This window comes from Oenanthe melanoleuca, chromosome 15 (genome assembly GCF_029582105.1).
Source record: "Oenanthe melanoleuca isolate GR-GAL-2019-014 chromosome 15, OMel1.0, whole genome shotgun sequence".
NCBI lineage: Eukaryota > Metazoa > Chordata > Aves > Passeriformes > Muscicapidae > Oenanthe > Oenanthe melanoleuca.
Genome location: NC_079349.1, coordinates 5588140 through 5614196, shown reverse-complemented (window position 1 = coordinate 5614196; position 26057 = coordinate 5588140). Strand labels below are relative to the sequence as shown.

Sequence of the window (26057 nt, the reverse complement as noted above, 5' to 3'; positions counted from 1 at the left end):
GCAGGGCTGTGGAGAACTCCCACCTCTCATCTTGTGTGTCTCCCTTAGGGGTCCTGGTGAGTGAACATCTCTGCTGCCTGCATGCCTCAAGTGCCAAGGCTGAACAAATCAAACCTTCTGTGCTTCAGCCACCCAGCAGCCAAGGGACAATTGTGCCTCATCTGTGATGGCTCCATAATGTGGCCCCAAAGCTCTGTTTGACCACCCATGGGGCTGCTTTGTGCCCCTAAAACCGAGTTCTTGGGATTCCTTGTTACCATGTTCAAAGCTGAATTTAAGCAGAGACACCAGATGTTTTCATGGTCTAAAATATTAGTAATTAATCTGAATTTGTAGTGTTCCTGCCTTGGAAGAAGCTTTTACTTTAATAGCTTTTTTTTTTTTTTTTGGGAAAGTGTTATTCTAAGTAGATCAGCATGCTGAAATTTGCATGGTAAAAGATTGTTTTGGAACAAGGCAGGATCTAATGAGCATATAGTAAATCCCTTGGCTCTGCAGCAAAGCCACAATAAGCATAATAGCTCTCACTGAATGAATCCCTTGCAGCCTAAAAGCTTTTTTCTTTAAAATGAAATAGCAACCTTGCAGGATTTAGTGTAGACAATATGCAAAGATCATTTAAGGGTCTGCTGTGGAGAGAGAAAACAAATGAGGATGACTCCACTTAGGGTCCTTTGAAAAGACCCTTTGTGATCACTTCATTAGTCAGTCTGTTTCAATATTTTCTCATTCAAGAATGACTTTATTCTAATTGAAGCATCAATAAATTCCACTCTTTATTCTTCCTCCCTGTGGTCTCAGCTAAAATGTCAGGAAGCATTTTATCATTTTTCAGCCTTCTTACTGAAGGCTGAGAACACAGTCAGTATTATTTCATTAGCAAAAGGCTGAAAGTGGGAACTACTGGTATTGCTCAAGAAAGTTCAGAACTCATTTTTTGGTGGGGGAAAAAAAAAGTTTAACAAGTTTCATTTTTTATTTTCTATTTTCCCCCTGGCTTAGCTTAGGTAACAATTGACAGGAGATGCTGTAGGAGGGTTAGTTTTGTGCTCTTCAGGAGATTTCTAAGATCATGTGGATTACCTGTATGTCGAGCAAGGCATCCCTGCTGTGACCTCAGGTATTCTTGCTGATCTTCCCCTGGCATCTGACAGAGATTAAACGTGGTTTGGAGATTGCTGCCATGCTCAGCTGATCTAATCCTGGGCATTTTCTGTGGGCTGGACTGTGGCAGTGAGTGTCCTGTTCTTGTGCTCCAGCAGCTGAGCTGAGCAGTCAGCACTGCCTGGTGCTTTGGTGCAGGTTAATAAAGCAAAAAAGGGGCATTTTCCTAACAACTTAAACGTTGCAGGAGCTCAGCTGCAGATTTTCTCATGTAAGCTTAGTGTACATAAGGCTTTATCCCTTGCTGGGGTTTGAATTTAGAGGGAGATTTTCCCTATGGTCTATTGGGATAAGTGAAGAGAAACAGCCTAAAGCAATCACACAAAGGAGATGTGAGGAACAAGAATAACAGGCTGGTCTTTAATGCTGTTTCATATATCCTGTATAGATTGCATTTTTTTCAAGGCTATTTTGTTGAATTTTAACAGTTATAGTACAAACAGTATCTGTGCTGACATATTTACAGAAATGACTGACAGTGATTCTATTGATTTGGGAAAAAGTTGAGTAAATTTGTAAGAAAACAGAAAATTATTCTCATCAAATGCATTCTTAAAGAATATGTTATGAGAAGCATCTGCCTGAGACAATTAGCAAACTGCATTAGAGATACCAAATTTCATTTACTTTATAGAGGAAAAATGATTTGTGCATGCAAAACACAACATACATGGTACTAGACCAGAAGAAATCTGCAGCCTCTTTTAGACTTGAGGAGAATTCAGAGAAAATGGAGTTATTATCTCTAGTCTGTGAAGTTTGAGGGTTTGCCTCCAAGCAAAGTCTTTTCCCTACGCCTGTCATTTATGTGATAGGAGCTGTTAACATCTCCTGGAGCATTTTGAGGTGCCAACATTCATTAATTTGCTAAGAAAAACAAGCCTGTGAAAATTAAAACCTTGCTCTTTGGCTGTCCTTTCTCCCTTCTCCCATTCCTCAGTGCTGCTTGCCTGTCAGACCCTGCTGCCCTCCCTGAGCAGTGATGTCTGGGACACCTGAGCAGGGGAAATTTGTCCAGCATCACTGCCCTGACTGAACTTCTCTAGCAGGAAACAAGAATTCCTGAACCACCACCACCACCTTTTGGAGCTTGGGATATTTTACTCCTTGCCATTTGAAGTCCATATGTAAAGCCCAGCATGCTGCCTGAGCAGGGTCAGGCTGCTCTTCCTGCCTTGGAGAATATTTACAATTTCCATCCCCCACCAATAAGGCATTTCAGAAAGTCTGGAATTTTCCTTGCAGAAGGGAGATCTGCTTCTTGCCCAGACACGCTCTTTTTGAAGGTGCATTACCCTTTGTAAAATTGTGCAAAATACGGGTTTATGGAGATCGGATTAGTGGTTAAAGCATATGGGGCATTTTTAATATCATTTTAAATCCTATCTCCTCCCTTGCATAGCAGCCAGTCTATTAATTTATCAGCCCTAGTTCTTTACACACAAAGTTTATCTTTACAGTAAGATAGCAGTTGCTGAGTGCGAGTTTCTCTAGAACATGTTTCAATTTCTTCATGCTTATCTATTTCCCTCTGTAAGAGGGTTAACAGGAGGGTTTTATCTTCTCACTGTTGTCACATCTGAGATCTTAACTGGCTTGGGGTTCTCTGTAACCTCTAAGAAACATGTGAAGGACAGCCTCTAAATTTGCTACTGAAGAGCCACCAGACAATATAAAACATGCATGTGTTGAGTGTCTCATTGCAATGATGTTATTGTTCCACTGCCTTTTTTTTTTTTTTTTTTTTTTTTTTTTTTTTTTCTGAAAGCAATTTATCTGTAAATACCAAAAAACCCCAAGGGATCAAAGCTGAGAGGTCAAACTCCAACAACTTCTAACAAATTTTAAAGGCTAATGAAGTACCTATGAAAAAGTTCTTTTACTTTTCTATAAAGAAGAGGTATCATTTTGAGTCTGCCATGAATTTCACATTAAATTACTCTGCAGGAGGATCTTGCAGCACACCCTTGAACTCTGTTATAATAGTTGTGGGAAAAGCAGCAAGCTGCAGAGTATTCCTCATTGGGACAGCTGAAATATTGATAAAATAATAATCATAAAGCAGTAACACTAGAGCCAAACATTTCCTAAGGACTTGTATGGTTACATCTATTCTATCCTCTATATCTCTGCTTCTCTCTTCAAATTAAGTTCTTCCTGTTTGAGCCAGGAAAAAAATGTGAACCCCAGGTGAAATTCAACCCTCCAAAAGTCAGCAGTCCAAACACACTGCTCTGTGTTTCCAGCCTTCCAGGGCAGCAAGAGTAAGGGATGAGTATGGACACACACAGGATAAGAAAACTAACAACAAAATTAGCTTTCATGTTTGAGGTTTTGTCACACTCCCTCTACATCTGCTGTGAGCAGGTTATCTGCAAACTGCTTGGAGCAGGAGTTGAGAGCAAAAAGGAAGGACTGTCACCAGTCAATATCAGGATCAGTCAACCAAGGACCCTTTTGAGTCCTGTAATTTGAAAGCATGGGTCAGAAGTTTATCCTGAAAGCTCTGACAAAACAAAGATCTGTGGATCTTGGGATGTGATTTCTTCCTTTGTTCAAGTCTCCTTTGGCAGCTAAGCTGTTTGTCCCAGCTCTAGAAGTGCACCATTAACTAGCACAGGCTATTCTGAGGAATGACAGTTGGGACTTTTTCAAACCATCATTATGGCTGCCTTTAAAGATGATGATAAAAATGCAGTTGATGAACAAAACCAGACCATGTGATGAATTTTTCCATATGATGTGTTTGATTATGACAGCTCCCCAGTCTCTAACAGCTTCCTATGTGAAGTGAAAAGCAAAGGATACTTTATCTAGCACAGCTGATTAAATATGATTGGCTCTCTAGGCAGAGAATATCCATAAAACTCCATTAGAAAACAAGAAAATGTCAAGCTATAAATTTCTTTGAAAGATCAGTTTTCAGTGAACCACATAAACTGTCAATATCAGAGATGCAAGAACACGATGTGTGCTAAATTCCTGTTAATTTTTTGTTTCTAGTGTGGGCAGTAGAAGAGTTGGCACATCCCTTAAGGACTGGAGGATAAGTGCGGAGCTCCCATGATTCAGATGGGAAAGGATTTTATTGTCATCTTTCAAATATACTTTGAACAATCACTTCTGATTTAGACCTTGTTGGTTCATGGCTGACTGGACAGACAGACTGAAACTACAGCAGGTTTTGAAGAATTAAGAGTTACCTTTCTGTTTGACTTCACCAGAGTAGGAATTTTCCTGTATCTGCAGTACACATGGATTTTATTTTACATTGTGGTGCTAAAGGTGCTGAAGTGGTGCCTGCTGTTGTGAATTTGCCATCTATCCCCCTGCCCTTCAGGTATTGCAACTTCTGTCAGAAATCAGGCTTTTGTCACCTCAAGGAACCACAATTTGATCCCTCTGTCAGATCCAGCTGATGAATTAAACCAAAACTATTTCTTTTGAACACTCTGAGCTTTGGCAAAAATTTCTAAATGACAACAAATACTGGTATAATGTCATCAAAAGATTATATTCTTCTATTTTTACACCAAAAGTTTGTGCTTTCAGTTTAAACTGTCCTTTCAGATTTTATATATATATATATATATATATATATATATGTTATCTTACATTTAAAAACTTTTAAAACCAAGTAGATATTCTGAAAATCATCAGTTATTCTGTTTCAGAAACACCTTTGTGAGGAGCACAGGTGGAAGTAACAAAGAGCTTGTGTTTCAATCAGTGAAAACATTTAAAATTCATGTTATTCTTGAAAATTTAGGTCAACAAAATTTCTGAAACGTGGAAATTATTTCATCACAGAGAAGTCTTTGCCAATCCTGCTGTAGGTGTGTGTAGGCAGTCTAGAAGACATCCGTTTCTGGTAGGCTTTGCCTTGAAAATCAAAGGAAGCCTGAGATCCCTGACTTTTAAGAATTCCCACGCTCAAATATCATAGAACAGGGATATCTGAGCTGCTTTCAAAACTCCTCCATCTCTTCTGCTGCCTTCACTCAGAAAAGAAAGTTTGAAATTTGAAAGGCTACTTCTGTGAAGTGCTGCTCAGGCAGAGTTCAGACCTGCTCCATGAAACATCAATCCCTGTTCCAGCACAAGGGTTTTGTTTCAGGATGTGCAGAACATCCATTTCTGAAATGTTGCCTCTGGCAGGGCCATGGCACCAGTGCCAGGTGCCCTCCTCTGCTGGCTATAACAGAAAAATGGGCTCAAAGCCTCAGGGTACTGAAAATTTCATTAATTGCTCAATGTGCTATATTATTAGAAAAGCTGGACTAACCCCAGCTCTCCTGGAAAAGTCAGGTTTTAAAAGAGGTGGAGAGCAACACGTTTGGCATCTATAAACTTGTGGTGTTGAGAGGAATGGATGGAACTGGTGTGTCCATGGAGAGGGTACAAAAGTGTTGGCAAAGGGAAGCAAATCCCACACACTGAAATGTTCTTTCCACTCTTACCCATTCTGGGATACCTCATCTCTCCAGCTGCTTAAATCAAAGATCTATTTGATGGAAAAAAAAGAGTTGTAACAGAGAATCTGAGACTTTTCTTTTTCTCTCTTGCTGAGCACCAGGGTGTTTAAACTGCTAAATTCACAGCAAGGTACAAAGCTCTTCAGGACCACAATCTTTACTTCCAGTCTAAGTTTTCAAAGTTCAAACTGTCTCCCCAGCTTCTCCTTCATACTGATGGCATTTTTATTTTTACCTATTGATTTTTCTTTTAGTGAAATCATCTGTACCAAATTAAATAACCCTGTGCAGTCACATCAGTGTGCACAATAATATGATATTCAATTAACAGAGCAGCATGGAGAGGGAAGAGCCCTCCCTATAATCAGCTGGAGCCTCTTGGGAGCTGCAGCCACTCTCTTGCCAATGGCAAATATTAAATCCCAGGAATAATATTTAAAATGCTAAAAATGGCAAATATCAAATCCCAGGATATTTCTGAGCTCTGACATTTGCTCTGCAGGACATGATGCTGTTGGAAACAGGTCTCACCTGCAGAGCAGCAGACCACATCAGCAATGTTCTCTCTCTGTATTATTGCCAAGATTTAGGAGTTGATCAGCCCAGTACTGTGGCCAGCTGTACTTCCTACTTAGTGGTGGCCAGGCTTGTTTAACTCTTTTTAACTTTTAATTTTTTTAAATCCCAATAAAAATGGTTCAGATCTTCAGCAGAAAGTACTGGTGGGAAAATGCATTTCCTTGGAAAATTTATTCTTGTTTGGCAAGAATTAAAGCTTGGCACCTTATTAACCTTTCTAATTAATGTATCCAACCTGGCTTCAGAGAACTTTGCCAATGCACTGTTGAGGCCATGGCAGACAAGACAGGCCACATCTCAGATTTTTTCTGGTGCATGAAATGTGATGTCCAGCTGGCTGCTGCATAAATAAACATTTTCCTGTAGGACAGCCACACCTCAGGTGTACAGGAATAGCTGATAATTAGTGTCAGGAAATCATTATAGTGCAAGCCACAAACATTATCACTCAGTTTGTAATTTACTCCTGATGGGGGTACTTGTTCTTCTCAATACTTAATATGTCTGTTTATAGAAAAGTTGATTGAGATAATTAGCAGTAAAAATGCTAAGGTAACACGGCTATGGTAACATTTAAATTGCTATCAATTTTGTTTATAGCAGCCTAAAGAGCAGTGCTGAAATTAGAAATTAGCTACAATTAGCAAATAAATTGAGTGTCTCTTGGAATTACTTGATCATGTCTTAAAATGTTGCACAGTGTGATGCTCACAGAGGCAAAGCTGAGTCCCTGGGCTGCTCAGATGCACCAAGTCAAGGAGAACACACTTTGCTTTGCTGCTGCTCCTGGCCTTCCATGGAGTCTGGGCTGTTGCCCCACAGTACAGGTTTGATGAGTGTGAAGCGAAAAAAAAAAAAACCAAAAACAAACCAAAATTTGCTCTAAGGGATTTGTGTCTCCATGGCAGAAAAGAAGGTAGAGTGGGATTTTCAGAGATGTGAACCCTTGTGGGGAGCAGCTCAGGGACTGCAACACTTCCACCAGCTCAGTAAATGCACCTTGAGACACACATTTACTGTTGGCAGCTCCATATGAGAGGAATAACTTGGGCTGGAAATGTGTTGCTGTCCCAGGAGATAAGCTGTAGATACAGAAGGCAGTTTTCTCTGATTGCCTGAAATGTGTCACTTTGGAGGGCCTTGGGCATCATTTTATGTTCACAGTTAGAAATAGTTTCCCCCAGTAAGGTACTTTAAGGATCCTGCTTGATAAAAGCTTTACAGAGGCATGTAATTATTTTCCTGGCATAATTTCATAATTTGATGTGGAAAGAAATGTGTTGTCTGCTACTGTTAAAATGGGTCATTAAGTGCAGTTTTGAGAATGAAAAGAGGAGGGGAAACAACCAGTTTCAGGATCAGCCACTGACTCACCTCTCTCTTACCTGACTCATACAGTAGAAGTTTTCTCAGTCTTTCATCCTTTGTTGGAAGCAGACAGGCAATGGTTTTCTGCATCACATGTACCTTTCACCTCTGTGCTTCACATCCCATCCTCAAGTATTCATCCAAATCTCACAGGATGGCTCTCAGCTGCTGGGATCTTGCCCAGTTTTGGGTGCACATATTTGATTACACTAAAAAAACTCTCCTATTTAGTGTAAGTTTAAGTAATTTTGGGGCTGGAAGGGAAGGAGACAAGATCTGTACATGGCTGTACTTAGCCATGTGCTGAAAGGGTGTGGGGATACTGGGTCATGTGTGTGCTCCACTGAACAGCACCTGATCTTCCTCAAATAAAACAAGAGACCTTGTCTGGCCTGGAAAGAAATGAGAACAGCTGAGCAGCTGTGACATTTGTCTGGGATGGAGAAATGGTGGCACCAGGATGTTCACCTGGTGATACACAACTCTCTGACTCCCTGCCCCCTGTGCTCTACATCCAGTTCTCTTTCTTTGGGATTGGAAATACCATTCTTATCCAGGGAAACATCCCCTGCTGGTGTTAAAAATGACATGTTCCCAGAAAAAAAAAACCCAAAAAAAACAAAAAAACAACTTATCTGGGGTAAATTTCAGCATCTACTGAGGAAGAAAAGTTTCCTTGAGTATTTCCTGGCTGTTTCCTCCCTTCTTTCCTCCTCTTCAGTAGGTGCTGCCTCTTTAAAGAGCAAAATTGGGCTGAGGGGAAAGGGGAGAAGGGACTGAGTGTCAGTGGAAAGCAGTCCAAGGGATCATGGATGGGGCAGTCACACCACAGCCAGACCCATACTGAGAGCTGAGCACCAGGATCAGACAAGTGAGACTTATCTGGCCTGAGGCTGCTGCTGCCTTTTTTTATTCTGTTTCATTCAAAGTCTGTGTTCCCTGTGGATTTCATCTGTGGAGAATTTATCACTGATAAATAACTGTTTGTGTTGAATTTACAGATGAGCTAAACTGTTTTCTTTAATGTTGCAGTTTAGTACCTTTTTGTTTTCAGGTTTGTGTGAGCACTGGCATTCAAAAGAAATAAATCTGTCACTCTGATAATGTACTTGCCCTTGGTACCAAAATACATAAATAAGAGTTACAAGGTCATTAGGCATATAAATAGAAAGAAAAATGTGCTGTGCATTAAATAGCTGACTTCCAGGCTGGGTTGGGCAAATAGCAGTAGTATACTAAAGTGTACTGCACATTTCTCCTTCTGATTGTGAAAAACAATTAATTCTTTTGTTGTTGTTGTTGTTGTTGTTTGGGTTTTTTTTTGTAGCACTTCCTCTTTGCATTGGAAACCCTGAGCACATGTCAGTCCAAATTTATGAGCAGTGTGTTTTTCAGTGTATTCCATTTATCAAATGTAAATTTCACTGGCCAGTGATTTACTACAGAAGTGTTTGGAAAGCAGCAAGTAAATATTACCTAACATAGTATTAAAAAAAGAGAAGCCAGAGCAGAGGAGATCTTATTTGCTGTTTCCCAAGCACTTTATCTTTGTCCTTGAGAAGGCAGGTTAGGTGGAGAACTGCTCCAGAATAGTTCTGGAATGCATCTTGTATGGAAATGTGCTTTTATTCTCAGTAAAAGGCAACCTTGGAAAGTACTGAATTATTGCTTATATTTTAATATCTTTCATTTACTTCAGCCAGACTCTACTATTAGGTGCAGACCTGCAGGAGCTGAATCCATAACCCTCTCTCACTCTGCATCACTCCAGATCTTGCTGATGAAAAGAGACAAGTCCTCGTTGTTCCCTGCCACAGAGTTCAGACAGTAAATAATCAGCAGGAGAAAATTGCACCGTGTGGGTTCCATGGTGTCTGGGCAGGCTGGGTGATACAGTCTCAGCCCCTTTTAGCCCTCTTCATCAGCTCAGGGGTAGGGAAATAAGGTGATGAGAGGTCTCCTGTGGAGACAGTCTGAGAGTTGGAGATGTTTAGTCTGGAGAAGAGAAGGCTCTGGGGTGACCTCAGAGCCCTTTCAGTACCCCATTCATGTGTCAAACACAGCCAGATGTCACAGCTGGTTTTTGTTGAAGTTTCAGTAACACTAGTTTAAATTAGCAGCCATGGCAGAAAATCTGTTCTCTGCCTGATGGTCCCAAAAACAGTGAGATTATGGTGAAGGACTTGTCTCTTTATGGTTCTAAATTTCTGTACCTAATGCAGCCACCTGCATCCCCCCAGACTCAGCTGCAGTGATAAACTGGGCGATGCTTTTGAAGCGTCCAGTAGCCGCCACCTCCGCCTAGCAAACTCCCCACAGAGCACAGAGCCCCTTGTTCTGGCTCTGAGGGGTGGAAAGAAGGCAGGTGGGTGTTGTGTGTGCCCCCAGGTGTGGCAGTGCGGGGGCAGCATGGAGGTGCTGCCCTGCTCCCGCGTGGCGCACATCGAGCGCACCAAGAAGCCCTACAACAACGACATCGACTACTACGCCAAGCGCAACGCCCTGCGCGCCGCCGAGGTCTGGATGGACGACTTCAAGTCACACGTCTACATGGCCTGGAACATCCCCATGGCAGTAAGTACAGCTCACACTCTTAAGCAGAGCTAGAAACGTGGGTAGTTATTGGGGTTGGCTCCAATGTAAGTGCAGCTTGTAGCTTAAGGCTGTGGGAAAACACTGCAATAGCGGTGAGTAAAAAACCACTCCTAGAATCCTCCAGTTCTGCTATGTTGATCATTGCCAGAAAGTTCTCTGCTTCCCTTGTTATCATTGGTTCCTTTTTGCTGCAATAATTTTAATATACCTAATTGCCCTTCCCTCTTGGACTCCTCCCTAAACCCCACCCTAATTCCTCCCCCCCTCCAAGTTTATAAACACCTTTGCCGTGCCCTAATTTTGCCCTGCTTTTGTCCATTTGCCCTTGTGGATGGAACTAACCTCCCTGTACCATCTTTCCTGGTTTGTTCAGTACAAATTATTCAGTTTGCTGTTTGTTATTTTCTAGTATGAAAGTTTTTTAGTTCCTGAACAACGGGGTCAGATTTTTTTTTCTGCATAAAGTCGCCAAGTTCATTGAAGCCTCCAGCCCTAATAGCCGGGCTAGAAAGGATCAGAGAGAACAGGCAGCTGTTCCTAACTAGCTCTTGGAGCTAGTTTAAGCAGGCTAAACTTAGGGAAAATGTTTTGGTGCATGCTCAGTACAGAGAATTCTTCCAAGTGAACTTGATTCATCAGTCTAAGTTTAGTTGTGCACTCAGTCCAGACTGTTATGTGCAGTGACACAGATTTATAATTTAAGCAGAGCAAAATGTCTCAGGTTTATGTGCTCCCCCAGAAGTCGTTAATTTGGGTTGTCGTTAAACTCTGAGGTGTTCATATGCTACAACAAGTGGGGACAACAGAAATGTCCATAAATAAATACCATCATTCATTGTGAGACTCAGTAGACCTCACCAGCATAAAAAAATGTAATAAAAGAATCACACATTAAAGAGCTTTATTGTCCACAGGCTGAGGTGCCATGTGGGCACGTTCTGCTTCTCTCTGCACATACAAATTGTAGATGGTGTGTGGGGGCCTCTAGGAATCCATGTAATATAAATATTAGATAAACTGAACCTACAGTTTATCACTTTGTTCTGTAAGTACATCATATGCTACATCTGCACTGAGCATAATTCTTGCAGAGAAGAGTTTTATGTTATATCCCAGCCAGGTGGAAGCTGGCTGTTGCTGTGCTCCTTGGCTGTGTTTGCATCCAAATTATTCATGTGAAGGGGCAAAGGGACAGCAGCTGAGGGGTAACATACACTGATCTGTAGGTAAGGATGGTTTAGTTAACCCTTGCAGCAGGGGTTTGCCCCAAGCTGAAGGAAATTAGAACAGGAATGTTCCTATAAGAACCAGAAAATATGCAAACCCAGCAGCATCTTTGGGAGTATTCAGTTATGACCTAAGTTCGTTAAAGTAATGGAAGTCTTGTGAAAGACTTCATTAGATTTAGTCTGTCCTAAACATCTACTCATACTTTGGTACCTAGTTAATAAGTGACACCCCATTTTTGTTCTATCCTCTTACAGTTTTTAAAATACACATATTTAGAGGAGCAATGTTTCCTCCTTGTCCATGGGATCTCTGAATATGTCAGATATTCTCACAGGTCTAAATTCACTCACTGCTGCTCAATATTGGACACTCTTTGCAAGGCCTCCAAAATGTGTTTTTGGTGACTTCTTTTGGCTCAAAAGATAATTGCAGAGAATTATTTTGCCTTAACAAGAGGCAATACTGCATCACTTTTCCCACACAAGATTTCTGTGACAGTAGGAGGAAGACAGTCCACTAAAGATTTATGGGCATTGTGGCCCTGTCTGCACACATAAAATACACTTGCTAAAATGGTCAGTTTTCAATTAGGGGATGAAAAACTAACCTCTGTAAATTTGCTTGCTTGATGACATGTGCAAATGAATTCTGAGAAAAGATGATATTTAAATAAGCATTTACGCCAAAACATGATTTCTTTTAATCTCTCTGAGATTACTTATTGATGCAGTTTTCTGCACTGAGCTATACAGCAGAGCTTTTAAAAAACCCAGGCGCAATGAAAGACATAAAATCAGCAGAAGTACTGAACATTAAAATTTTCTTTCCATAAAGTAAATTGATTGATTGGTAAAATGTGCATCATAAAAATAAGGCTATTAGCTCTCAGGAAAAGGAAGCTGATGTTAGTGTTGAGGACAGTATTCACTGTAGTATTCAGTATAGATGATAGAAGTACTGTACTGGCATAACCCACCACAAAAACCTTCTGCAGGGGAATTAGAAACCTTAATAGCTGGTTAAAAAGAATATGTCCACAAAGTAAATCCTGTGGACACCTCATTCTTGTACCATCACACTGTAACCTGCCCATGGTGACTGCAGCTGGCACAGGGGGTGAGCACAGCTTTTTCATAGCTGCTCAGTTTGCTGCTCTTGTGCTCTGTAGATACAGCACTGCAAAAAGAGGCCTTGTTTTAAATAGGGCAGAAAAGAGGCAGGTAAAACACATGCATTGTCCCATACCACAAAATTGATCCAAATTAACTCTTCTGTAACTCCCACCATCTTTTTCACAACTCAAAGTTATTTTGAGATTATTTAAGTTATTGAGAATGTGTGCATATTGTATATCTAGATCAGCAGATAGTCTTGGCACACCTGCAAGATCATGTTCCTACAACCTTCAGCAGCAGGTCAGCACAGCTTTATTTCAGTTAACCAAATACTTGGCATGTCCCCACTTATGATTTATTCCTCAGCAATTTCAGTGATAAAGGAATCTTACATTAAATGATTTATTGCACTGAGTGCCTCAGAGGATTGCTCTCCTTCCAGGCAGCCTCAAGTACTACGTAAATTAACATTCATTTGAATGGATGCTGTGCTGAGGGCTCCTGACAGAACGTGCATCAGCAAGCAGCAGTGAGCACTGCAAACTCTTTGTGTGGCAAGTAGGAAAACCTGTTCAGTATTGCACTTGTATTCTCTCCTGAAAACCAGGCATCTGTTGGGGATCTTAATAAACCCTGAGCTAAGATTTGCTGCTGTCTTGTAACTCTGCATTAGAAACAATCTGTAAAATGTACAGATATTCTTCTGGAGGAAAAGCACAAGGCACTTCAGAGAGATTTCATGCAAAACTCCCCAGTTTCAGTCCATTTGATTAATATAGTGTCGGAAAAGGTTTCTGGATGAGGTAACTCTTACTGTCTTAATGTTGAACTGTGGTGATTTATAACACCTTAAATCAACAGACTCTAACTCAGGACCAACCAGTTTTAAATGGCTGACTTAGTTCATATTAACTTGAATCTTCCAGCCTGTGTCTTTCATGGGATTTGTATTTAAACGTGAATTAAATTCTGAAGCAGAATTATAAAAGTTTTGAGTTTAACTGCATTCTGTGGCTCAAGTCTGCAAATGAGCTCCAGGTCTAGTAAAAACTGAATGCTGGTCTATATGAATGCTTAGTGGAGCTTAATGACTTTTTGAGTAGCTTTGCTTTGAAGTTTTAGCAGATCTGTTCTGACATCATTTACATTACTGAATATTCAAATCTCTTACTGGAATAAAGTATGACTAAGCTGCAATATTTTAGATCAGAATTACTGCCTTAATTCTAAAAGAATCTGAAAGGCTTCAATATTGATTGCAAACACTTAGAACTGCTGTAAGTAACAACATTCTTATTGTATTCTTATTATTTTGATTTATTTTTGGGTTTTGCTTGTTCTTTATGGTCATTTTCCCACTGGCTTTCATTAATAATTATTGTGAGCACTCAACAGCTGCTGTTTGATGAGCTGCTCTTACAACAAAAGATGGAAAAGAGGGAAATACAGCTTGGTAACCAAAATGAACTCCAAGTTGATTTCAGTAAAGATAGCAACCATAAAGCCAGTGCAGTGAGATTTCTTCATTTGCTTTCTGCTTTGCAGAACCCCGGAGTTGACTTTGGAGACGTTTCTGAGAGGATTGCTCTGCGACAGCGGCTGCAGTGCCGGAGCTTTAAGTGGTACTTGGAGAACGTGTACCCTGAGATGAGGGTTTACAATAACACAGTCACTTATGGAGAGGTACAGTATGTCTTTGGGAACACACAACAGCTGCACTCGAGCAGCCCTCTCCTTTCAGAGCTGCCTACAGCATTACAGAGCAGCTACACATCAGCACTGCCAGCAAAACTGCCCTGCCCTCCTTTCAGTCAGCACTGAGGAGGGTGGCTTTGAGAAGCCCCTTGGAGGGCAGCAGGTGGAGTCATCCTTACTGACAGTGACATGCAGCCTCCTTGGCTCTCATTTGAAAATACTGACACAAAAGTTTGAGGCTATCATTTCCCAAATAAGATGCCACCGACATCATAAAGACAACGTCAGCGGTCAACGGAGCTAAAATAATTGTCTACATGAGCTGCAATTAAATCTGAAGGCAATATATTTACCCACAAGACAACTAAATGGAGACTGTTCCTTCCTCTTCTGTTTGATTGGCTTAATACAAAAATAAGTCAGGCACTTGAGACATTGATACAAAGTGCATTTTTCCATAATATCACTTTACATCCCAATGTAACTATCCCCTTCAGGAACTGAGAAAAGGCATTCAGTAAATTCAAGAGGAGCTGTTGGTATCTGTCAGCTCTGAGAAGGTCGTTAACAGTGAAGAACATTGGCAGAAGTGCCAATGTTGTGTCAATTATACCAGACCCTGAGCAATCTGGGCTCTAAAACAAAGTTTGTTCCTCTTGAGCTGTCACATAGAAGGTTTTGGAGTCAGACAGGAAGTTCAGTGATGCAAATGTCAAATTCTTTAACATTTTTAATAAAATAGAGGCACACAAGGTACTTACCTGGTATAAATCTACCTAGATCCCTTTCAGTCTTTAGGGTTCATCCTAAATGACACTCAGCTTGTTGTTAAATACTTTCTCTTCTGATTATTCTCCTGGAGGAAAAGATGTCTGGATTTTTGTGAGTTTCAAGGAAATGTATTGAGTAGATGTGAAACAGATTGAAACAGTAGTAAAAATATATTTCTTAGCAATTCAATTCCCCTTTTTTTAAAGCCATCTCATAAAGCTGCCTTCATCTTCTTTAGCCTTTATAGCACCCAAGCCATAAAATAAACCTCCTGAAATTTGGTTGTTGGTGAGCCCCTTATCCAGTCAGATTCCCTGTTATGCTTATACACCATAATATGAAGGATTATATACTGATTTTTTCTGACACCTTATGCAGCAACTGTTTCTAAATTATGGAGTGGCCACACAGGTACTTCACAGTCTAAACCAAAACTGACCTGTTGAGTCTTTTGAGGTGTCTGTGTAAATAACTTCTTGTTTACGATATCTCTAAAGTTTTTCTATGTTCAAAATATGTGTGTAATGCTGCCAGCCTCAAGAGAAAGGCTGAAAGAGTTTTCACAAGAGCTCCATCCCAGATTTTATAGGCTTGTAAATTCTCTTTTTCTGGGGAGGCACAGGAATTTTTTATTTCCTTGGATCTCTGAACCTGTGCCCTTTCATAAAATGTGCTTTATGTCACTTCTGTACACAATAATGTACTCTGTTTTCAGTTCAAACAAAAATTTTTTACATGCTTTTTTGGTTTTATATCAGACATAGCAAGACACAAAAGCATGTCACATCCAACACCAATCCTGGGTAGTTCCTATCCTGTTTGTAAAGCCAGATTCTCAATATATAGGGTTACAACTTATATTTGCACAATGGCAATTTGGAGCAAAACTTGGCCTGGGTTTCTTAGGGTGAATTTTAGGAAGTTCTGATCCATGAGTAATTGCCAAAAATGTAACTCTGACCCAAGGTGTGTAAAGACATCAGGTTGTCCAAATAATGTCTTTTCCTGGAGCAGATTCACTGCTGGCACCCTGTCATAGCTGAAGGAGGAGCATGTGTCTCTCAGAGAGCAGATTTACATAGTACTTGTTTCAGCAGCTGCAGCACAGCTGATTTAACTGGACAGGACTAAAACAGGGAATAATTTCTGACTGAACTGATTTATTCTGATCTGGTTCTAGGTGCGGAACAGCAAAGCCAGTGGCTACTGCCTGGATCAGGGGGCTGAAGAGGATGACAAAGCCATCCTGTATCCATGCCATGGAATGTCCTCCCAGGTAAATGGGGGAAATCCCATCATCAGCCACAAACCTTGGACTGAGAGAATATTCTCAAGAAACAAAGAGTAGATTGGTGTGTTTGGGTTGAGTTTGGCACTGTAATTCCTGAGCTGCAAAGGCAAATGTCTGGCTTTTCTCCAGTCTTGTCAGGTGCCTTTTCCATGGACAGCATGTGAATCCATACTTTGAAGTTCCCAGTTAGGAAAACTGAAGAATCATGTTAGTTTGTTTAAATAACAGGGGTCCACTGAAGATGAATTAATTTAGGTAGTCTGTGTGAGCGAGCAGTTCTTGTTACGGCATGACTTATTCATGGTTCTTCTTTAATTTAACTGTTCTTTGGTCCAACAGGCTCCTGGGCAGAAATATTTATCAAGCTGCTGACTTGATTCCCCAAGTAGGCAAAATGTTAAGCACATATTAACATCAACTTCAAAGGGAATTAAGAATATCCTATAAGTTATGGCTTTTCTAAAATAGAAATTTTTTTTTTTTGGTCCGTCCCTGTGCATATTATTATTTTCTTATAGATGTCTGGAGATGTTTAAATGACATTTCTTCCTTCCGTGCTCATAGTGATTTTACTTATACAAGTTGGATATTATTTAAATCCAGGACTTGAGCTTCTTCTGAAATACAGTTCTAGTTTCTTTTGAAGTAGCATCTGAATCAAAACTGTGTTAATGAACATTCTCATGTGTAAATAAACTCTGACCTTATCAGGCTTAACAATTATCCAAGGTTCAGTCATACATATATTGATTGGGAGTCCTGCCTTGTGCATCAGCAAGAGACAAAGTAAGACAGACAGTAATTCCTGCTGGCACAATGTCCACCTTGGCAGGATCATTATGGAGTATTTGACTGACACTCTCCTAGTAGAAGTGGAAGGAGCAGCCTTTGAATAAGGTAACAAAATAGCATTGCTTAATTAGATGTAAATTAGCTGCTCAAGAAGACTCTCGTTAGCGATGTCAAGGCGCTCAGAGAGAGTTCAGTCTCTTGCTCCATTCTAATCTGAACAGAAAGTTGCAAATTTAAGTCCTTCCAGAAAGCCCCTTAGCAACATCTAATCTCCATCAGTGTGCTAGCACTTAGAGGAGTAATGAAATAAATGGTTCTGACTGTAATTTATTTTGCAGTTTAAGTCCTTAACCAGGTTGTTTGCCTCCCTGATTCCTGTTTCACAGTCAGGCTTTGACTTGAGGAAGAAAATAGATGAGGGCATAAGCTATAGTGAATTTTTTCCATTTCCCTTTAAAACTAGCAAACAAACCAACAAAAAACAGGAAAAGAGTTTTCATTCTGCAAGAAGTACCAAGTGAAGACAGAGGTGATGTTTTATCTAAGTTGGGTATTTCACAGACATGCATGGGTTGGAGTCACTCAAATGCAGCCAAGTTAATTAATGATTACACAGCTGGAAAACTTCTATCATCTCACCACAATTTACAAAATTAATTCAGTGTGAGAACCACAGCTGCACAAACCCTAATCAAGGATATTCAAGCACATAGCATGAAAGGTGTTGACAGCAAGTGTTTTAATATATTAAATAAACATTTTTAAAGCCCCTCTTCTAATCAGCCTGGGTGAGCATAGTTGTCTGCTGCATTTAGCTTTCCATTTCTGACATTTTTCATCTCAAGCATAGGACATAAAATACCCCTACTGAGCTGAGATTTGGGTTATGTGTACATGCCTATTGAATATAAATTAATATAAATACAGAACTCACTTTCCCAGTTGAGTTATCACTGGTGTTTATATGTCCTACCAATGTGAAAGCCTCCCCCTGTTCAGCTACAGCCTTGTTTGTTTTTCATACTTTTCAATTCTGACAAGCTGATTACCAGTGATTTAATGTACACATGGCTCCACTGAAACCCACCCAAGTCAGACAGGTGTTTAAAGAAAGCTGAGTTAGTAGCAAGATTACTGTTTATCTGTGATAAAATGTTCTTTTCTCCATGTCTTACCCTTCTGTTTTGTTGTTGTCCTGCCTTACAGTGGCAAAATAAAACCACTCCACTGTGACTGCCCATGAACAAAATGCCTTTCCCTATGTACATTTTCAAGATCAGTTTTCACCATGATAAATCACATCTTTGTAATGACATCAGCTTTTCAATTTCTTTATTTAAGCAGGGACAAACTCTTTTATGGATACTCTGGAATGCATTTAGCCTGAGTTTATATCAACTTAGTTTGAAGAGTTTGACTTGAGCTAAGTCATTGTAAGCTAACAGCTAAGAATATCCAGACAGGGTTTTGCATCTGTTGATTTCAAAACCTACTTTACAGAAAAGTAGTGTCCCTTTTATATGTGTTCATGGGATCTGAAGTTTGAGTCTAGTGGCTTTCAGGAAAAAACTGTTTACAAAAACTGCTGGGAGAAACAGTCCAGGGCTACAGAAGATTTGTAAATAAAGGAATATATTTGGAGTCTTGAGCTGCTCTGCCTCTGTGTGTGGCCTCTGTTGGACAATCAGCTGCAAAGCCCAGTGGTTCTATACACTTTTGTTGTAAAATAAATCTTTAAAAAATAATAAAAAGTAGGGTTGTGAGGATGGATACAACACCCCCAAAACTGGAATGCATTTTTCTGGAAGCTTCATAGAATGGTTACAGGACATGCAGGTTTTGAGCTATACACAACCTCAGAATATAACGCTGGAAATATTCATTGTCTCAGAGACTGTGTGGAGCTGATTATATGGTATGTGAAAGAGAGGAGAACTTAATGAAATGGCATTTTGGGATGGAAAGACCACAGTGAACATCCTCCTGCTCCACCCTCCTGCCTTTCCTTTCAGAGCAGAGAGAGGGGAGGCACTGCAGCTGGGAGAGACAGAACTCCCCCTGCATTGAGAGCAGCCAGAAGGAAGGGAGAGCTCCGAGCTCGGATCCCCAGCTACACAAACACAGAATGGGAGGAGATGAAAGGCTCTGTTTAAACTCTTGCTAGAGGGCAGATATTTAACGTTCTGCTGGGTAGAGCTGTGCCTGCCCAGATTTGTGTGCAGGGCAGCAGGGTGGATGAACAGGTGGTTTCTCCCCTTGCAGGAAGCGGCGGGTGGGATTCTGGCACAAACATGGACCTTTGATAACTTGTGATCTGTTTGCCTTGAGGGGACAGGTGTTCTGGAGATGTAGGGTGTTTGGGATTCCTGCATCACTGCTGTTTCAGTCCCTGAGTCAGCTGACAGCTTGCCTTAACTGCAGGACTGAAGTACCATTAAAGATTTTCTTTTGCCTGGAGAACAAGACTGAGAGAGAGAAATTTAATGTGGAAAGCCACAAGGCCCATCCTACTAACTGTTTCCTACAAACAATTACCTGTAACCATTTGGTGCTTTTTTCACTTGACTGGAAATTAGCAGTAATGGATGTTTTTGAAGTCAAATCCTCCAGTTAAAAGGTTTCATTTTCTTGCCACATTAATATTCCTGGAGGATCGTATTCCATAGGCAGCAGCACTGACTATTTTTGATCCAGGTATGTTGGCTTTTAGAAACAACCGTTGACATTTTTTACATTCTGCTCAGATTTCTGAATGTTGAAGAGAAAACTATCTTATATCAGTATAGCAGATGGCATCAGGATTAGATCTCAAGTATTTAATAGAGCACTTGGCTTCAGTGTCATTTGAATCCTTCAGGTCTTCCCAGATAAAAGAGTAAATCTGAGTGAAGGTCCATCCCCTTTTATACATGTGATGTATAAAAGTGTGCTTCTGTTCTGCAGCTTGCAGTTTGGGGTGTGTGGGTATCTAAGGATCTCAATCCATCAAAACCTGCACAGATTTTTTTAATTAATAAGATTTAATATTTCTTAATAAAGAGGACTTTGTCATTTAATTTTGGCTGCTTGGCACTGGCAATGGATTTGACATGAGGAATCATGCCCACAGTCCTAACACAAATTCAGGGATTATTTCTTTGTGGATTTGTTAGTGACACTGAAGATCAAGTTTAAACACAGGGGGTATAGTTTTAATTGACTGTATCCCAGTTCTTGCTTTCTAGCCTGTAGTAACAAGCAACTTATTTTAATGCTTGTTTATTTTCACACTTTATTTTGTCTCTAGGAAGTTAAGATAGGAATTCTTTGGAGGGAGATTTTATTAATCATATTGTAGTTTCTTGAACCCTTATTTCTGATTTTGTAGAAGCAGGTTTCATAGCTTTCCTATGTAATATGGTCTCAACTGAGATAATTCTTTGTGAGTGGTTTTTTTTAGAATTCTATTGTATTGTGGGATAAGCTTAAGTTTTCATGACTGTTGGAACAGCCATAAAAACCTGACAGAAAGTGCAGATTCAGGAAATTAAGCCCATGTTGTTCCATTTGTCTCAAGATTGTACAGATAAGAGTTTCCTGCACTGAGCCATCCCTGACCCTCTTGAGCTGTAACACAAACTGCCACTTTCAATACTGCAGATAGTTTAGAATAGAGTTAAGGTATCTTCCACTTGTAAAGCCTAAGCAGGACTGGCACTTTCTGCTTTGACAGGCTGCTCTATAGCAAAGTGCATGGCCACTGTGATGCAGAGCTCATGTAGCTCTGGCTACTGAGATTCTGATGGCAAAGAATGTTTTAGACCATTTTAATAAGAGTACAGAAAATGCTGCTCGTCTCACAAAGGAAAATCGATCCTATCCTACAGAGCAGACAGCCCTTTATAAACAGTGCTTCTGATTATTTACATAAGGCAAAGCCAACAAGCCTGTGGGGTGATATTTTGGGACTACAGAAAGATAATAAACACTGCAAGATGAATACATTTTCTGGTCAGTGTTTCAGCCATACCCACAGTTCATTTGAACTCTGCTGAAAACCCATTAAATAAAAGTGTGAAATACACAGTCAGGCTTTATCTAAAAGAAAAAAAAAAGGGGAGAGAAAGAAAACGTTGTATTTTATTTGTATTTTTTTCCCATCTCCTTTTTATATGAAAAAACAAAGTTAATTTATCTGACCTGGCAGTCCTTTCATATTTTGAATTATTTTGCTTGCTTGAGCTTATTTTATGAATGTCCCTCCTAACCTGAGAGTGGAAAAAAAAGCCAAAAGTGTCTTGATTTAGTGTGTACAGACTGTGCTGTGACAAAGGCACTGTTCACACCCAGAGCATCCTCGTGTGGTTATCTCTCTGCTCTCTCTGATGTAGGCTCTCTTCTACCTCTGTGCTCCACATGGCTGCTCTGAACAGAAGTGGCAGGTGGGAAAATGAACACATACTATGTCAAAGAGCATCTGGTCTGGGAGCAAGTAGACCATGCTCTTTTTACCACCAGCAAGAAATGATTATTCACAGCATGACTCTTCTGAGGTTAATAAGGATGGCAGTAGAAAGGCAGACTCTAATTTGAGTTTTTTTGATTGACTCTTAATGATATCTCACACACTGGTCAGTGGCATCCAATAAATGCCAGGCACTTCTGACCTTCCTTCCCATTCTTGTTAATTCCAGCCATATAGCAGAATAGGACCAGACAGGCAGTGAATTTCCTGGGTGGTAATTGCATTTCTTTGGTGGCTCAGATCCTCACCCTGCAGCATCCAGACTCACAGCACACAAGCCACGTGGCTGCCTCCACTCTGCAGTCTTTTGGCACCTGGGTGTTGCACTTTAAGAGTAAGAAGGGCAAAATATTATGCTGGTTTAATGACTCTGGGTTTAAGCACAGAAGTGAGAAGTAGATAAGTCTGATTTGATGTATTGGCCTGCTGCCAAATTAGCATCGTGCATTTTTGCTTTAATGTGCTTTTACACAAAACTGAAATACCAGAGTGTCATTCTTATTATGTAGGCCTGAAGCATATGTTAGCAAATTTGCTGCCATTTCCCTCATGGTTTTTTTTTTTTCCCTCTCATATTTTTGGATACTGGTTGCACGGTTGGATTTTTTCAGTAATGTTTATTTACAAAAACTAATTAGACTTGTTGCTATCAATAGCCTCTAAGAGAGCTCTTAAGAACAAACCGCACGACAAAAATTGACATTGTGTCCTTGTTAAATCAACTCCTGCTGAGTGGGCACGATTTACATATTGATTACTTCACTTCCTTGATTGCCCTTTTTGCAGTGAAATAGTGGGTGGGGAGTGAGGTGTGGGAGAAGGGAATGTCACGTTCTAGGTTTTACCAGCATTCCCAAGATGTGCCAGGCAGCCCCAGGGCTCCCCAGCAGCTCAGAGCTCTCCTTTCTCCCCAGCTTGTGCGCTACAGCTCGGAAGGTGTCCTGCAGCTGGGGCCCCTGGGCTCCACCGCCTTCCTGCCCGACTCCAAATGCCTGGTGGACGATGGCAAGGGCAGGACACCCACCCTCAAGAAGTGTGAAGACGTCCTGAGGCCAGCACAGAGGTTCTGGGATTTCACACAGGTGAAAAAGAAGAGTTCGGGAAGCCTTGAGGAGATAAACTGGAGTGATGCTCTAGGGAGTATTTAATGAAAAACAAGGAGGTCTTTGGAGGGACATACTAGGAATTTCCCCCAGTACTTTTTAGAAATAGTCAGATATGTTTTCCATAGATCATGTGCTACCCAGGAATATTCTCTCATTATTACTAGAAATTATTCAGATATGCTTTCTAGGAATTTTTACTTATCCTGTCTCGGAATAGTCTCAATTTCTGTCCTGGTTGTCAAGAACATTTTTGCAATTGTTTATTGTCCAGGAGTTTTTGCATCTAGAACTTTTCTAGAATTTTTCTAGCACCTTTATAGGCATTTTTTAAGATCGAGATTCTTCAAATCATTTTTAAACTTTGAAAAGCATTATTACAGTCTCTGGGATTTCTTATTTCTTGGGCTCTGTAGGGACTCACTAGTGCTTTTTAGAGATTTTCTAGTGATTTGACAGGATTTTCCCAGCAATTCCTAAATGTAAAATTATCAAGGAATTGTATTGGTACTTTTCATATATTAGCTAGCTTTCCCTAGGAATTTCTAGCACTTTCTGAGGCACTTAGCACTTGATATATACAGAAATGCATTTTATGTTTTTAAAGGATTTACAATCTAGCATTGTTTTTCCTAGTCTGTTCACCTTTCACATTCCTTTGTCTAATCCTTTTTCTTTACCCTTCTTTTTTTCCCAGAATGGTCCAATCATCAGCAGAGACACAGGCCGTTGTCTAGAAGTGGAAATGTCAAAGGATGCAAATTTTGGGCTCAGATTAGTTGTACAGAGGTGCTCGGGGCAGAAATGGATGATCAGAAACTGGATCAAGCACGGTCGGCACTGACTGTGGGGCTGAGCTGCCTCTGCTGCTGGTGTCCATTGCTCACTGTGCCATAGCTCGTCAGGCATCTGTCTTAAATTAGTTTGAACAGGTCTTGGCTCTCAAGAGTCCTCCACAGCTGGGCATTCCAAGGAAAGAAAGAAGAAAAAGGAAAGCAGACACACACATGCCCTGTTTGACTCTTCCTTGCTTCAGCAGATGACGTGGGAAGCTTAACGGGAGTTTGATTTTGGGAATCTTGTGAAGACCAGAACACAACAGGAAAGTGGGTTCCTTAAGCTCTCCTAGAGGAATTGACAGACAGATCTTTCTATGCTGAGTTCAAAGGGGACATCCCAATACTGCCTCACAAAGAGAGTTCTCTGATGGGTAGCTTTTTAGCTTTAAGTTCTGGACTGGTGCACAACTCCTATGGTGAATAATTATGTGCCTTTTTTATTGTACTTCGTATAAAAGAGGACTGGAAAAATCCTACCTTTTCAGCATGTCTGGTTCGTTGTACTAAACAAGAAGACCTGTAAATAACACTGGAAATATATTATAATATATGATACATTTCAAGATTGATTAGGAGTCTCTGTTTCTGGAAAGAGACTGTTCTGCAAATGTTTACAGGTGGTTCTCAACCTTCAGGCTGCTGGGAAGCAGCATTTTAGAGACCTCTTCTAGTTAGACACAGGTAAATGTTAAATAGGTAAAATAGCCACATGCTCTGTGATATTGCCACATTTTACATTTGCTGGCTCTAGAGGCATCACAATTTAGCACTTGGATATTTGGCTCTTCTGAGGCAGTAAATATCCTGGTGGATGGATGGATTTCAGGAGGCCTCAGCTGGCCCCAAAGCCCTGAGTGTGTGTGGGTCCCTGTCCTGCAGGTCACTGTTGTGTTGTTCCGGAGACTGCCTGGAACAAGGATACTCCTGGAAATAAATTGACTGGCTTAGGTGCCATCCTTGGATCTTCCATTTTGTTTCCCATCCTGTGAAAATGTCAAATGTGAGCAAATATGCTTTGTGAGCACTGTCTAGACAAATTTCCTGAACAAACCAACAGAGTCTTTTCAGCATTTGAAAAACAAACACAAGCCTAGAGATAAGAAGGCAAATTAGAGCAAGAGGTAGGGAGCATATATAAATACTGTTACTCTGAAATAAAAATATTTTACTGTAGCTGACCCATTGGCAGCATCTTTTTGAACCTGAATTTAATAATGTATCTGGTGGTTCATGCAGGATCAGTGCATATGGACAGAGCAGGGACAAGGTCTTATCCAAAAGGCTGTCAAAATTGATGACCACTGTCATCAGCAGATTTTGGATGTGTGTCCATGGCACACAGCTTTTCTGTACAGATGATATCAGTCATACTGAAGGGGAGACACTGGTGGTATCTGTTAATTTCACAGTTTAATATTTTGTAGTTAATTTTTTAAAATTTTGTTTTGTTTTACTGAGCCAGGAAAATAGGTAATTGCACTCACTGGTACCCTGAATCTTGGTGATCTGTTCCTTGAATAACTTTTGCCATTCCTATTTCAAGGCATGCTGAGAAAAATAGAATGGAAACAAAGTTAATTTTTCAAGGGCATGATATGTAATAAAATATTTACTTTTAACAAAATCCATCAGTTCTTGTCAACTTTTGGTTAGTGTTTGGAAAGCATACCACTGTATTTTGCCTCAGTTTTATTCTTGAAATAGAGTGTGAAAGATGCAATACAAAGCCAATTCTCCTGGAGTTTACTTGTGGCTAATTGCTGATCTTTATTCATGTCTCATGGACCAGGTTACACATGAATATATATAAAAGAATAATTCTGGGTGAGAGTCTAGATACAAAAAAGCTTAAAATTCTGTGTTTCTGGTAAGTTGTACACAGCCTTTTGAACAGTGTAATAAGACCTGCAGGGAGAATAGCATCTTTAATAAATCAAGCAATACTGTATAAAATCCTGGACAATCTCAGTATTCAAGCCCTCCTGCAGGTCTAAAACAGGTAGGAACCTTCAGGCTAAATATAGATTGGGAACAGCTGCCCTGCATTTAATTTCCTTATGTTAAGCTATCAGACAATTTAAAATTATATTTACCATCTATGCAGCAGATGTTGAAGGGTTTGTACAGGAATGAGTCTGTGAGTTTTCATCTTCTCTCCAAATACAATTTCCACCTTTTAAAATGTATGAAAGCGGTATTCTCCTTTTGTTTGCTCTGATGGAGTTTTACTCCTTGAGGGAGGTGAGAAGGCAAAAGAAGGAAAATATGGTTTTGCCAGGTGAGATTTGGAGGGAGTAACAGATCATTCACACTCACTTTTAGTCTTTCCAGTGAGTAAGTGCTAACTATTTTATATGAACATGGCAGGAAGTGGAAATTAATTATGTATCAGTGTGACTAGTAAATACCTATTAGAGTATAAAGGTACAGTACTGAACAGAAGCAAATATGCCATGTGCTTTCTTTTTCCCTTTTATTTTTCCTTGTCCTGGATTAGCAATCTACACTTGATCCTTGGTTAGCAGTGGGGCAGCAA

At 40.2% G+C, this 26057-nt stretch overlaps 1 protein-coding gene across 1 annotated transcript in view; it reads left to right on the top strand.

Moving 5' to 3' along the window:
- Positions 1–24487, top strand: part of GALNT9 (polypeptide N-acetylgalactosaminyltransferase 9) — a 126821-nt gene extending 102334 nt beyond the window's left edge. Inside the window, exons 7-11 of the mRNA XM_056504657.1 lie at positions 9975–10160; positions 14072–14209; positions 16173–16268; positions 22494–22661; positions 23380–24487. Coding sequence (XP_056360632.1) covers positions 9975–10160; positions 14072–14209; positions 16173–16268; positions 22494–22661; positions 23380–23526 — 735 coding nt within the window. The 3' untranslated portion in view covers positions 23527–24487. The remainder of the gene's footprint in view (positions 1–9974; positions 10161–14071; positions 14210–16172; positions 16269–22493; positions 22662–23379) is intronic.
- The last annotated feature ends 1570 nt before the right edge of the window (positions 24488–26057 follow it).